Raw genomic sequence first — 12830 nt, forward strand, 5'->3', positions numbered from 1 at the left:
ATTCATTTTCTACCAGTAATTAGTAAAGAGTTGGTAGTAAAAAGTAAAATTTCAGAACAGTTTCAGTAAAGTCTATCATTCCAAAAGATAAATAGCAGTTAGTTTTCTGGGGTCTTTCTGTAAGTAACTAAACCAGAATATTATTCTTACAGATAATTCTGTACTTGGCATCTGAAGACAGAGTATCTGTGGCTCAGTGTTCCATAACAACAAATATTTGGAATAGTGATAAAGAAAAGGAGTTTCTCAGCTAGCCAGTTTAGAGTCTGCTTTTAAGGAAAAGTAGTCTTTTCATTTAGATGTGAGGGCAGTTTAATAACTTCATAGAAATGAATTAAAAGGATTTTCTGTGAAACAGTAGCTGGTAAATACGCACTGCTACTGGGCTGAATCCCTTTTAGGCAAACATCTAACTGTTTCTATATAATTATCACAATGACAATTATACTACCTATGAAATACAGATTAGCTCTGTATCGTTAAATTTATACCCCTTTTTTTTTTAATTCATCTCTTTAGCATTACATACAAGGTAGATCTTATTAGTTTGTGAAGTTGCTGCAGATGACAAAGAGCCAAACTACCAATCTGTGCATCCAATTGAAATCAAAAGAATATACAGTTTGATCGCTAAATTCACTCATAGTAAAAGGCAGGTATAAGTATTTCTGAGACAGGGCAAAGGCAGTGATAAGCAATCACTTCTGATCTTAATCAATCCAGTCCCTATAATACAGATTACAAATTCTTTTTTTTGTTGTTTTTTTTTTTTTCTCCCAAGATGTGAATTTCTAAGTAACAAGGCTTACAGATTTCTAAAAAGAGAATTTCAAATCTCTGTAATATATCAGAGGTGAAGTAATAGAAGCAGTTTTTGTTCTCTTAGGGCTTAACTCTTCAAGATTCTGTTCCCCTCTGCTCCTGAACTGAATAGTTTTCAACAGGATCTTGAGAGTACTTAAAGCTTGACAGAGCTTTCATCATCTTCCAAAACTAAGTTTTCCAGGTAATCCTTAGTACAAGCTGGAACTAGTTCCTTCTAGCTCTGATTTGCATTAAAGCTGTGCAAAACAAAACAACCTCAGTTTTTCACCATGCCTGTTAGTGCAGGCTGCAGGAGCTACATGCAATTTGGAGTAAAACAGCACTCAAGCATTAAAATTTCACCCAGGTTCTCTATTAATCCTGCACAGCACAAAAATAATTCAAGGAATCTCTGTAGATGCTTAAGGGAATCATTTGATGTTATACTTTAAACATGGTTTCCACTAAGCCAAATCCTGTTTGCTTTGCCTTCAGAAAGGACAAAACAGGATTTGTGCCGTAATGAAGTTTTCTGCATTTTGGAATAGTAGAGTATTTAGCATTTCTCTTTTTATGTTTAGCTGGTTTAAAAAAGAATTTTGCAAGAGAAGGTTTATTAAAGTACTCTTATCGGTAGTTTATTCTCTTTAGATTCTGCAAGACTTTTCTATGTATTTGGATGACAGTATATGAGAATATACTGTGTCATTTTTTTTAATAAATAGCAGTAAGTTCATTTTCTGATTGCAATCATATTAGACATATAAAAAGCAAAGTATTTTACTTTCAGTATCCTCCTTTCAGATGCACAAAGTAAATTGCAATTATTGAAAAAAAAAACCCATGCTTTTTACATATTTTGCAGTAGTGCCCTTTGATATCTATATCAAGATAAATATTGGGGATTTTATTAGACTTCATAAATATAATGACATATCTGTAACACTAAACATGAAGCTTCCAATGCAAGACTTTGTACATAGTCCATATCCAAATGTCACCATTATTTCATTTAAAAGATCCCAGCATGTCTACCTCATGATCCTTATAAACTCTATAGTTCTGAAATACGTCAACACTTTTTCTTGCTACATTCATTAAAATTAAGCACCCTTACCCTACCCCATCTGTAAACATCAAGTCAATTGGCAGCTAGCACATTTCCTAGTCAGCAAGCAGTATTGTGAATTTTATCTTCTCTTGCAGAAATCAATTCGTCTTCGTTGCAGCAGATGAAATTTCTTGTAACACCTCTGCAGGTAACAATCATTGATACTTCTTGATGCATCCATCCAGGTCTCAATATCCTTTTTCACATGCTGCATTTAATCGTAAGAGAAAGTGTAGAAAAGTCCATAGTATAAATCTTTGGAATAGTTTAATTAATTTACAGCTTCAGCCTGTAGGTTCTGCCATATAAAAGACATTAGGTTATTTTGCTGACTTTGGTGTTTTATTTCTAGTTTAAACATCATATATGGGCTAGTAAGTAAGGATATATTAAACCTTCTAATAAAAAACTTACTGTGCAGTACAATCAAGACTGTGACTTTCAAAAATCCAAACCAAACAGAAATAATGGAAAAAGTCCTAGATGAATGTAGGACATTGTAAGTGCTATAGATCTAATAACTTTCTTTTCAACTCTTTGGGGGCAAATATTGCCCACAAGAATAACACAGACCCTAAAGCACTCACAAAGTCTATCCTATGGATAAGATAGTGGGAGAGAGGGTCTATGTCTTCAGAGGATCGCTCTCTAGTAAGTAAAGTCTTCATATGCTATCATGTTGTAAGCCATGGGCACAGAAGAAAGAACAATGTTTTGAAAAGGTAATGGAAACTTATATTGAATATGTCAAGGGATTTTCTCTTTTTTAAGCAATAGAGTTTGAACAGTCTTAATTCAGGTAAGGACGTTATTATGTTGGTACATAAGAAAGCAAAAGCCAACATAAGTAGTAGGAGTGCCGGGGTATATTCTGCCAATAATGTTATGCAAAACATCTACTGAGTTCATAGAAGCTGCTTGTATTGAAGGATGAAAGGGTATATAGAGTGTGACACAAAATGTTGGTATTAAGAAGTGCTTATTAATAGAGTTTTACATTAGCAGAAATAAATGAAAAGTAAAGAGTTTGCTGTTTATGCTATAGTGACCTACATAGAAACAAATAATGAACATTTATTTATGAAAAAGATCATAGCTAAAGCCAAAATGTGCTAAGGTTGTAATAATCTGTATGATAGCCATAGCATTTTTGGTGGTAATCTGAAAAGTTCTTCTGTAATAAAACTTGATTAAATACAGACTTTCCAAATCATTCTAAATCATTAAGAGAATACATTTTAGAAGCTAATATTTTATACTTTTTTGATCTCGCTAGACTTGGGTTTTGGCTTTCATTATTTCTCTTGCGCTCCCTGCTCAGCTCTGGATTAGAGTGAGCTGTAGTAGGAAGGCTACTAATTCATAAATTTAGGCCTTGCTAAGTAAGAAAAAAATATAATTATTTTAGCAATCTTTTAACTTGGAAATCTTGAGCTAGACATGGGGTCTTTAATAATTTTCTTGTCCTGAAAGCAATATCCTGTTTTGCAGAGAGAACCCTTCTAAAAAATAAATATTTCTCTAATAAAGACATTCTTCCCCTCACAATTTAAGTGTCCAAGGCTATATTATATGTATTCCATGTATGACTACTTTGAAATTTCAGTCAAAAATACAGCACTCTTATGTATCAGCAAATTCAGTGAACTTTGCACAGAAGGAAATGGATCTCTGTTTATATTTGTTAAAACTTTTCAGTTTACCAGTTGCTTAACTCTGTTGAATTGTTTCAACAATAAGATATTTTTGTTAGGTATCTTTTTTACCATATGATAAACGGATCTGTCACAGGTGACTTAGGTGCCTTTTTTTGTAAGATGATCTGCAGCAGAAAGCTAATAAAAGCCTGTATCTTCTGTTTCTTTTATACCTAAGTTTTAGTCATAGAATTTTAAGGACTCTTGGCTTTATTTAAAGATAATTCTCTGGCCCATATTCCTGTGGTACCAGTTGCCAAAGTTGCATTTGGTCTTTCAGATCTGTAAGTTAACTTTCAATTATCTGATGTTTTAATTTTTAATACATGGAGCATATATAGAGATATGTAAACTTGTAGAATCGAAGCTAACCTTCCTGTGGTTTTTCAGATGCATGCAAAACAACTACAGTACAATTTTATAGTGCTTTTTTTTTTAGTGCTCCTAAACTCAATCACAGTAATTCAACTGCGTTTGTAAAAGTGATATAAAGTGAAGATGCTGATAATATGCTCAATGTTTGAATTGTGAGTATATGTATGTTTGTAATGTTTCCCTGTAAAGAATGTGTATGTTTGTAGATTTCAAATAATAAGATAAAAAGAAACTTTTGGTTGGAACTTCATCATCAAATGCAAATGGGAGGTCTTGCATGATTCTGCTGGTAATATTCATTGCTCTCTTCCTAATACTGTATCATTCCTGCCAGAGGATACTTAGCCCTCAGCCGCATGATACCTTTTTTGATCTGGGAATAAAGTAATCTTGAATAAATAAATGTGTTAATAAACAGATAGCATGTCCATATACACATTTCTGTTAATGTACATGTATCTGTTCTTTCATGCATATTTTATAAAGAAAATCTATTCAAGTTGCTGAAGGAAGAATCCTTCCATGGGAAATCTAAAAATATTTCACTCTTGATTGCATCCAGTGCATTCTGAGGCTAAAAATAATTACTCTGCAGAAGAGAAGTTCTGTGCTTCTGGGATAGATCTTCTCTGGCAGGCATGATTAAAGAGTTTGCAAACAGACCTGAACTAGAACAGAAGTAGGGAAACTATGAGAAACCTTCTGTCAGTTTGGTGATGGAATTTTAGCAAGGATCTTTTAAGACCTTCCTCTAGCAAATCTCTGATAATAGCTATGTTAGGGGAGAATTAATCCTGAGGTTCCTGGCTGGTGGGGTCAAGGGGCATCTTGCCCTATCCAGCTCATAATAAATCAGAATGAGACCCAGAATAAACCCATGGCTTATTTACATGTTGGTTACAGAACATTGTTAATTTTGAATCTTTAGCATTTTTAGTGAATTTTTCAAACTGGTGCTCAATGTTTGTTTGTTTATTTTAATTTTAGGTTTTGTAAGATTGAAATTCATAGTTTGAAAGAAAAGAAAAATGTTTTGTGGTGTCTTTTCAAAGTACATTCTCAGATTATGATTCTTGTACAGTTTATGTCTGTATGGGATGGAATCATTATTCTGTGTTTGTATTACTCTTTCTTTCTTCCTCTGATTTTAACAGTTATCCATCTGCAAACAAAAAAATCCAGTGCAGATGCATGCTTGGTATTATTTTTCTCCCAAGTGTATATGCAGTTTATGATTTTGAAATAACAGAGAGGCAAGTGTGTATATAAACCTGAATTTGGAATGAAGTATGGTAGAAGTGGATATAACATCTGTCCAATTGTGACTGTATTTATTTACATATTTGAGCAGAATCATTCCCAGGAGGTGAGATTGTATGTGTGTGTGCAAAAGAAATGCATTATAAAGGTTTAGAAATTGACAGTCTCAGATTAAGTCATTGACCTCTGTTTGGAGAAAGATACAGTCTCCAAAACAGATTAAACATTCTGAAAGGTTTAATTTCATAACTGTCAGAAAAACATTTCATAAAAGCAGGCAGCTTAAGGAAGCAAACATTGGATTTTGTACTATTGAAATAGCTTCGACAGAATATTGCCAATTTTTAACTAATGCAATTATTCAAATCATTGCAGTTTTTTCTGTATGTATGATTAAACTGTCATCACTAACACTACCACAAATTTAATTCATGAAACAAAAAACAAATACAGAGGTACTTATTTAAAAGCAAATTAATATCTGACAAAGGGCTTAGAATGGTTGTGATGCCTGTTAAGGCATTCCTCTACTAAGTACATAAATAATCATAGCTGGTCAAAATTTTGCCATATATGCATGCATACATCTCACTGACTTACTCCCTTGTCTGGTAAGAGATACTGATCACATTATACTCTGTCAAACGAATTTCTGAGAAGTACATACAATCCAAACTGCTTGGAAGCATGCAGTTTCAGAGATACTTCCTTCAACCTCTTTGAATTACTGTGCTAAGACATATGTTCAGTTGTGAGAAGTTTTTCCCTTTTAGTATTGCTGCCTATGGGTTTGACTTCATGAAGCAATTTGCCTGGGCAAATGACCATTTTTAATTAGGTGCTTTTATTATTGCATTGTGCTCTTCCACTAATCAGATAAAAAATGAAGGAGCATTTGTGAGGTCTTTGTGCTAGTGTTAAGGCCATACTTCTTTTCCCTATGAAAACCAGCAGATACTGAAGTGTTTGCTCTGGAAAGGCTAGGAAGTGTTGCACTAAAGCACAGTATTAAACTTCTTCTATAAATTCAAGTGTCCTTTATGTTGGCAGTTTAAACTTGTGTTTGCTGCTGCTGTAAATAGTCATTTATATGGAATTCCATTTGTTACAGCTTTTACTACTCTTGGTAGTCATGTGGTAAAGATGTTCAGCTGTTGGATCAGTTGATAAAAATCAGGAAACACTTGGATTATCCTCTGTTCTTCTTTCATGAAGTTTGATTAATTCCTTTTTCTCACCCAGTGAAAACACTAGCAGCCCTTTCTGGCATCTTTGTCATTATCTCTTTGACAGCTTGCCTTCCCGGTGCTTACAGTTCTAGGTCAGTTCGCATGGCTAGTCAAATGTGACAACATGACAAGATTAAGTAAAGCTGAGGTTCTGTGATTTGTAAATGGAGGATTTGTAATGTGAAGCTCCTTTGGTAACAAATAGTGAATAATAGTGCCTGCCGTCAACAAGTGCGTGTAAGCATGTGTGCATCTCCTGTACTGTTGGTTTTTTTTTCATGAAGCAACCAGAATTTTTTTCTCTAATAGACTGAAAGTAGTCCACATGAAGTGTGGTTTGTGTCTGTGCATGTATGAATGGTTATATACAAGTACATTAAAGGATTCAGTTTTAATAGCATGAGATTATCATATTACATTTGAAGTATTTAATAAAAAATAGTATAATTGCATATTACAAAACTTTAAAAACAAGAACAAAAGATTGCTTTAAAAACTAATAAACAAAGTACCCAATATATTTCTAATTGAACTAGATAAGAATTTATTGAAGGTTTATTATAACAAACTATAAGAGCAATAGTAATAGGAAAATGCTTTACAGATCAAACAAATACTTGGGGTTTAGGTATCACCTGATAGCAAGCCTCATTTTCCCCAGTGGCTTTTTTAAATGAATTTTATATAAAGTCTGACTTTCTTGGATGGAGATTATACAGATAGATATTGTTGGTAGCATAGAATTATGTTAGAATTTTAACCAGGCATCAAGAGAAATGCCCACACTTGTTTAAATCCAAACAGCAAGAGTGAAACTTGAAAGAAAGCTTTTAAGATGAGGTCTGTTCCTGGGATTGTTCCATAGCAGTTATTCAGCATCAGCACAGGGCAAGGCCACCTATGCTGCTGTTTGTTGGACTTCTGTATTTCTCCAGATTAACCAATATCAATCATATTTATTTAAATGATTAACAAGGCAGTTCAACTTTGGATGGTTGTAAATATACAACAAACTTCAAAAGAATCTACAGGTTGGGATAGAGAAATAAAAATTAAAATCAGGTCTGAGCATCAGTGATCAAAACTTCTGCAAAACATTCCCATCAGTTAGTAAGAAAATTAGCTGGCCAGATTCTGATGTGATATAAATAAGTAAACAGTCAAGAATCTGAAATTCATCTCTGCATATAGAAAATCCTGAATAGGCTTCTCAAGTTTCTTCTTGCATCAACCTATAGGAAAAAGTAAAGGCTGCTTTTAATATTTCATCAATGACTTATTTATGAAGATCCCTTCATGGAAATCTTTCCGTATAGCAATATCCCTATGGTAGACTTGTGGTTATGTTCCTTCATCTCTGAAAACCTGGGAATGTTAATACTATACTAATAGGAGATCCCTCATGGCTTTCAAGGCCTACAGGAGTTCAGCACAGCAGTATACCTTGAAGTTTTACTGTTTCATTGTGCTGTGTGTGTCTACTGCATCTTCCCAATTCTTTTTCTGCTCCACATCACAGATCTGTAAAGCATTATCAGTTGCGGGAGAGGTAGATGATATGCGACAAAGTATTTTATGGTCCACCCTTGTAGAATGATCTTAGTGTTCAATATTGTGCATTTAAAACTTTGCATAGAGCATTTTAACATTCTTAACCTTTGCAATTAAGAAAAATCACTGGAAACTGGTTTTACCAGCAGATTTCAGTAATTTTTCTGTTATCTTAAGTAAAAGCTTAGGATAGACATCTTTCCTCATTGCCTTATCAGATGTATAAAGAGACTCATTGCACGTTCAGGTGACTGAAATGCCAAAAGTTGCTTGGTGTTAATATGCATAAATGAAATAAGCTGGTTGGTTGCACATGCTTTGAACACCATGAGCAGATACCATCCTACTGTAGTAAAGAATTTTAAATTAAAAGCCTACCACTGCTGCACAGTGTTGTCCCACTGAGGTTAAAATACTGCTCAGCAATGTGGTGTCTAACTGGTATGTGTACAAAGGAGCTCTGCTACTCATGTCATTGATCCTGATACGATTGTAGTTGTGTGACCAAGAAAAAGAGCAAGATGTTAATTACTGGAATCACTGATACAGATAAGGCCAGGTAAACCTTGCTTTCCTTGTATTCCTACCAATCCTTTACTTAAATCTTCACATCTTTTGCCTAAAATGTTACTGCAATTCTGCATTGACACCTGACAAAGAAAAGAGATGTGGATTGGCATTTCTGTACCACCTGCCAACAGCAAGAAGCACATCCTACAATACTGCCGGTTTCCTGGGTGGACAGGCAGGGCAGGAATACCAAAGCACTCTGTACTATCCCTTCTGCTACCTCACCAAGCCTCACTCATTCAGTTGTCTTTTTGTGAAATTTAGTAATAAATTTCAGTACAAGAATTTCAGTAATTTGAGGTTATTCTGGTTGAAAACTCAACACATACAGGTCTGAAGAAGAATCAATTTTATTGCTTGATTGTTCAAATACAGTCAAAGCTAGCAAAGAATAGATAATACTTTGAAAAAGTTAGAAATATGAGCTTTCCAGTGATACATATGCTGCTTGTAATACAGCAAGTAGTAGGGGATTAGATGCGAGCTTTAGCTGAGGCAGTACCAGTTTTTTAACTTCCCATTTTTCGTTCTTAAAAAAGTTCATTATTTGCTATAGTTCCTCTAGTAATATGTCGAATTTAAAGAACAGGGGGAATTGATAATGAGCAGAAAAATTTGTGCATCAAATTCCTAAAAACTAAAATAATGTTTCAGATTCTTCTTCGGTAGTTCTCAAATCACTTGAGGAAAATGTGATAACTTGGTTCATATTTTATACGGTGATTTTTTCCTTATTAATACTGTTATGAAAATCTATACTGTTTAATTTATTAAGAAACTTCCAAATGTTTCTAGTATCAGAGCTCCACTTCCTGTCCTAGATGTCTGTGGAATACAGCCTGAGTACCAAAGAACTTAAAAGCCTAATATGCTAATTATAATTAGAAAGGCACATACTTTCCCTATTTTTAGAGACTTCAGCAATACATACTACTGATTTGAAGAGAGATTCAATTTCAAGCACCCTACTGAAACAAATCTCACAATCAGTTACCATTTGTAACTCTTTTTTTCTTTTTTTTAATCATTATTTTTGCAATGGACAACAAATTGGTCTTTTATGTAGCATTTTAGCAATGTAAGATCCTGTACTGAAAATGGTTGAAGGGATTGAGCCATAGCATGAGTAAAGAACAGCATACCATCCACTGAGCTTTGGGTGTCTGCCTACATTGCGCCTACATTGTACACCTACATTTGCACTTACATTTACAGATAGTAACATGACTACACTGATCTGTTTTTCTCAGTTACTTCCCTGTAAGCTGTTAGTCCAGCTACTTAAGAACCAGTGTCAGTATGGTAACAAAATGCTAGCAAATACTAGCTTTTTGCATGTTATGTCCTGAATACTTGTTCCAGATACTTATCTTGTTCTAATTAGTGTTGCATCAAATTGTTCATGAGATGTGTTCTTAGACAAGAATTTGTAAGTGCAGGTACTGGTTTTGATACATTGATTTAACATTCTGTAAAATATGCAGATAATCACATTGACTATTAATTTATTCAAAAGATTTTGCCATTTGCATATCCTAAATTTTAGAAAATTGTTTACCTAGAATGATTATTTCCAGTGTCAATTATAACAAAGCATTTAAATGCCAGTAATTTTAATGAGAAGTAAGCATGCTGGCATAATAGTGAATAAACGATCCAATGACTGTGTGACTCCACTAGCTTACTGATTTTCAGTGTGACAATATAGTTTAAATCCTTCTTCTGTTTTCAGCATGGAAATCAGAATCTATTCTGCTAACCTTCTGAGCTTCTAAATTTGGTGTCATGCAAGGGCGTGTTTAAAAATTAGCATTTAAAAAGAAACCCACTTGCTTTAAGTTTAAGCTGACACTGTTCCTTTCCTCTGTGGAAATGAAATTTATTAATCATAATAAAACCATCATATTCTGAAGGTAGAGGTCACCCTGAGGAGAAAAAAAAAAGTCTATTCAACACGGGAATGTCAATGCTTTTTTTTTCCAGATAATATCTGAGCATGTATTCTCTCCCCTTAGGAAAAATATTATTCCATGTGTGTGCTTATGTATCTCAAGTCTATTTAGGAGTGTGCAAGAATGAGAATTTTTGCATTCTAATATTATATACTGTATTTTCTTTTACAGAAGATTTGGTAGAATGCTTTTTATATTTTATTTATGTTTACATTGAACACAGTTGTTCAAGTGGAATTTCAATATCCTGTAAAAATGCTTCTTATTTTAACAAGAATATAAGCATTGCTAATTCTGAAATAGCATTTTATGTTAATATCGTAGTACAAACTTCAGTGTTATCATAATATATATGTAAAATATTCTATTTAAGGAGCAAGGAGTAACTTAGGTTACATTTTTCACATTAGGATTACTTCACAACTCTTTCATTTTAAGGAAGAAACATGTTTTACACAGTAGGATGAAAACAGCAATGCAAAGCAGTAGCAATAAGTTACTTCTATTCTGGCAAAAGAGTAATAAAAAATGTACTCAGAAGTAAATGCTGGGTTGAAGCTGTCATTTTTTTTCTTTTGAAATTGCTTAATGTGTTTGTTTATCTGTATTTTTTCTTAGTCATCCAGAATTCTGTAGAACATTTATATAATACATTAACTACATGTTTTATTATACCAGCGTTATAAAATTGGTAGTTCCTTCAGTATTTGGGTTAAATATACTAATAATTTAATAAACTGCTCTTTCCTCACAAGTGGCCCTTGAATTTGGGCCATTTAATCCCCTGCAATGGGTGACCCATTAGTCCTTCAGTTTTGTGGGGTACTCTATATAGTCAAGGATCCTGCAGGAATGGGATGTAGTATGTCATCAAAAAGCAACCCAACTGCAGGAAATGGATCAGAGCAATGGAAACAAGAAATTCACAAAGTTCCAGTTTAGTTAATAGTTTACAATAGGCCAAAAGTAATTCTTACAAATCTAAATTTTAAGTCCTTGCTCAATATGGCAATAACACTAGTTAATTGGGGGGGGTGGGGAAGACATGAAAATGTACTGATTCCCATTGCTTTAAAAATAATTGTCATGACATTAAAGTACCTCTAATAATCGTATGTGCAATTCCTCCTCCATATTACTCGGGACATAAGGGAAATTTATAATGCTGGGAACAAGTCTAGCTTTAAATTAATCATTTTCCTTTTCTAGAAGTTTTCTTACTGTTTGAATGAGATTTGGCTTGAGAGAATCAAAATTATAATGATATTTAAAATGTAATCTCAGATTTTTTAAAAAAGGCCATACAGAGGAAAGTAAGATGTCTTCTTCATTTCACTGTAGATGAACAAGACATAAGAGATTATGTTACGCCTACTATCAAAGCTAAGTATTTTCTATTATAATATTCTAAATAATTTCTATTATAATATTCTAAATATTATAATATTTGCATCCTAATGTGGAAATTTAACCAAGGCTGAGGTTTATGGAAGCTTTTCCAACCAAAGAGGCTCCAGAGTATGGAGTCAGTGTCAAACCTGCTCAAAGAACTCTGACGCCCCCTTTCCAATTCAAAGGATCATCAAGTATCATTTACCCAACATAAGCTGATGTGAGCTTTTTTTTTTTCTTCCATTTTTTTTCAATGGGAAATGCCTGGTTTCCTTGTTGTTAACTGCATTGAATAATTTCCAAAGACCATGGATACCAAGATTAAAATGGAATGCATATAAAGATTTAATCCTTCACTCATCAATATACTGGATGCAAAAGATGAACTAATATGTTTTATATAAGTCTTTTACACATATTTTAGTGAGTTTAAGACCATGTGTTCAGGTGATTGCCCAACATGCTGCTTCCCCTGGATATTCGTGTATATCTTTGATAGCTATGAGGACTTCTCTGCCCAAATCTAAAGTAAGCATAGCAGTAGCATAGAATATAGCCCACATACATAAACGTACAGTACTTTCATAGCTTTAATAGATTAACTCCTTTTTAATGTATTATTCTTTATTAGAAAGTTGGATTTACTAAGTAAACAAGACAGTACAACTGAAAGCATTCAGCTACTGTGTTGTTATTTTGGAGTGAAATGTCTAGATTTTGCCATAGAATGCTTTTTAAGGACATACATTTGCTCAAAATGCCAGTCTCTGTTGCTGAAAAAAAATAGTTTATTCACACTATCAAATATCAACCAGTGTACACTTTGAAGTTTGTACTTACTTATCTTCTTTCCACTTTTTTCATCAAGAGGTATGGTAATATATCCTTG

At 33.6% G+C, this 12830-nt stretch overlaps 1 protein-coding gene across 40 annotated transcripts in view; it reads left to right on the top strand.

Moving 5' to 3' along the window:
- The window catches only part of RBFOX1 (RNA binding fox-1 homolog 1), a 1274017-nt gene that overhangs the window by 1255877 nt on the left and 5310 nt on the right, over nucleotides 1-12830 (top strand). For 9 of the 40 annotated variants that reach the window (XM_057406604.1, XM_057406605.1, XM_057406603.1 and 6 more), the window contains one exon: nucleotides 2011-2063. The exons of the other annotated variants lie outside the window; for them this stretch is intronic. In XM_057406604.1, coding sequence (XP_057262587.1) covers nucleotides 2011-2063 — 53 coding nt within the window. The remainder of the gene's footprint in view (nucleotides 1-2010; nucleotides 2064-12830) is intronic. 40 annotated transcript variants of the gene reach the window in all.

The sequence above is a fragment of the Pezoporus wallicus genome, unplaced genomic scaffold (genome assembly GCF_028554395.1).
Source record: "Pezoporus wallicus isolate ANWC-B61680 ecotype Strahan unplaced genomic scaffold, APGP_CSIRO_Pwel_v1 contig_6155, whole genome shotgun sequence".
Lineage (NCBI taxonomy): Eukaryota > Metazoa > Chordata > Aves > Psittaciformes > Psittacidae > Pezoporus > Pezoporus wallicus.